Consider the following 1,952-nt stretch of genomic DNA (forward strand, 5'->3'; position numbering starts at 1 on the left):
AACATGAGGCGGCCTGTGTGCAGCACATTTAATTGTAGAATATCAAAAACGAGGGATTGAGTAGAGTCTCTCGTGAAAACCAGATTGATTTGCAAATGAGTGTTTTTCTCGAAAAAAAGTCCATCCATGTTGCCCTTGAACCGATATCTAAGATATAGTTGTCGATCTCCTGGAAATTCGGGTGAGACATTACCTATTTGTACACTTTAATGCTTACTCATTAAGTGGGATTTCCATTATTCTTGCTCGTTAGTAGCGCCCGACGAAACCACGCACTGAGTCACAACGTAATTTGACAACTGAAGCTGTATGAGAATGACTCAGAGGCGCCCTCGCTTTATCCTATTCTTCAACAGAATATACTAATAACTATATAACTATATTGTACTAACTATACGATACTATATAACTATACTAACTAACCAACTGTATAACTAACTATATACTAACTGGTTTGGGTTACATCAGTAGTCTTCCTAACGGTAGACTGACTAAACTCTAGTCCCAAAACAGCAAATTATTCAGTGAGCTACCGGATTCTTCAACAGCCCACTTAACACAAAAATCGATGTCCCAAATAAAATATTAGGGAATCTCTGGCTCGAAATATGAACCGGATATTAATCGGAGACTTACGTTAGTGGGCGTTTCATTTGTTTTCAGCAGCCGATGAGTAGTATGTTACTAGGGAAAATACCTAATTTTTGTCTGACTTGAGTATTCTCCATCTTTTCTGCCCAGTTGAGATTAGAATGCCTTAGTTTGTTTCTACACTAAGAAAGTAGGCCACAGAATACGTCTTAAACGTGCATGTTGAGGGATCTGTTTAGGCACTTAATGTCAGTGAACTTTGACGCCCAAAGTTCGACCCCCAGTGCGTCTTTTGCATGCAACTTGCTGGATGCTGGAGTTAATTGACCAGCAGGCTTAATCACCTGTGCTTTGAAAGCTTAGACTGCTAACTGATAAGGTCCGCCTCCATGTCTGTTTGGTTATCTGAGTGTCGTGAGTACTGTTCACTTGTATCAAACTCACTGAAAATCGAGGATTATAGTACAAGAACAAGCCATTCAGGCTTACCATTTTGCTTCTTGAATAACACATCCAAACGAGGATTGCAAATAAACGGAGAAAGACTGGCAGAAATATATTCTCGTTTTGTTTAAATTTCCCCCACCCACTAAGTGCAAAAGATTTAAATTTCAGGCGCAAGGCTCATGGGCTAGCGAGTGTTCGCTATACGCTGAGCAGATGTCATTCAGTCATCCAGTAAACGGTGAAAGAACAGAAGACGAAGGACACATATCAGACGCCGTTGAACTTGACACTTTACTGGCCTCGCCTGCTCAAACTGACGAGCAAATCGATAACCATAATACGAAGGTCTTCGCTGGAAGCGCAGCTTCGATCACCGAGAATTTGGAGACAGCTGTTGTCGAGACTCACGACGAAACAATGTACGACAGTACTGACCACATGGAGAAGAGCCCTGTTTATTCCGGTTTTGAGCTACGAAATTGTGATGGTCGGAGTCTATCGAAAATTAGCATGAAAGAACTGCACGCCGAACTGTGCACACTACTGACAAATAGAGCAGCTTTGCCGGTATGGACGAGTTGGCTTGATCGGACAGTGTCTCGAACTCTCGCGGATCAGGTAACTGGCACAAAGCGAGCGAGTGCTGCCAGACATCTAATGCTCGTATGGACCTATTACAGGTAAGTACCTGAGAGTTTTACGAGAACCTCACTCTGACTAGCGAACCTGATAAAAACCCTTCTCTCGCTCAGGCCTTTAGACTACTCGTGAACGGATTGGTCAATAATCGTTCGCCAAGTATGAAAACTATTCAGTCGGCCATAGAGTAACTTTTATTGACCGGAAGGTTTGCCACCTATCTCGCACTCCTGTCATTTTAGGTGAGCATGTTGGCTAAATCTAATCCTGCACTG

The 1,952-nt window shown here is 42.5% G+C and overlaps 1 protein-coding gene across 1 annotated transcript in view; it reads left to right on the forward strand.

Annotated features, from left to right (window-relative positions):
• Window positions 1-1,185: 1,185 nt before the first annotated feature.
• Window positions 1,186-1,952, forward strand: part of T265_15827 (hypothetical protein) — a gene marked incomplete at both ends in the record, with an annotated part of 4,171 nt that continues 3,404 nt past the window's right edge. The window contains one exon of the mRNA XM_009179203.1: window positions 1,186-1,718. Coding sequence (XP_009177467.1) covers window positions 1,252-1,718 — 467 coding nt within the window. The remainder of the gene's footprint in view (window positions 1,719-1,952) is intronic.

Source organism: Opisthorchis viverrini (assembly GCF_000715545.1).
Source record: "Opisthorchis viverrini unplaced genomic scaffold opera_v5_1172, whole genome shotgun sequence".
NCBI lineage: Eukaryota > Metazoa > Platyhelminthes > Trematoda > Opisthorchiida > Opisthorchiidae > Opisthorchis > Opisthorchis viverrini.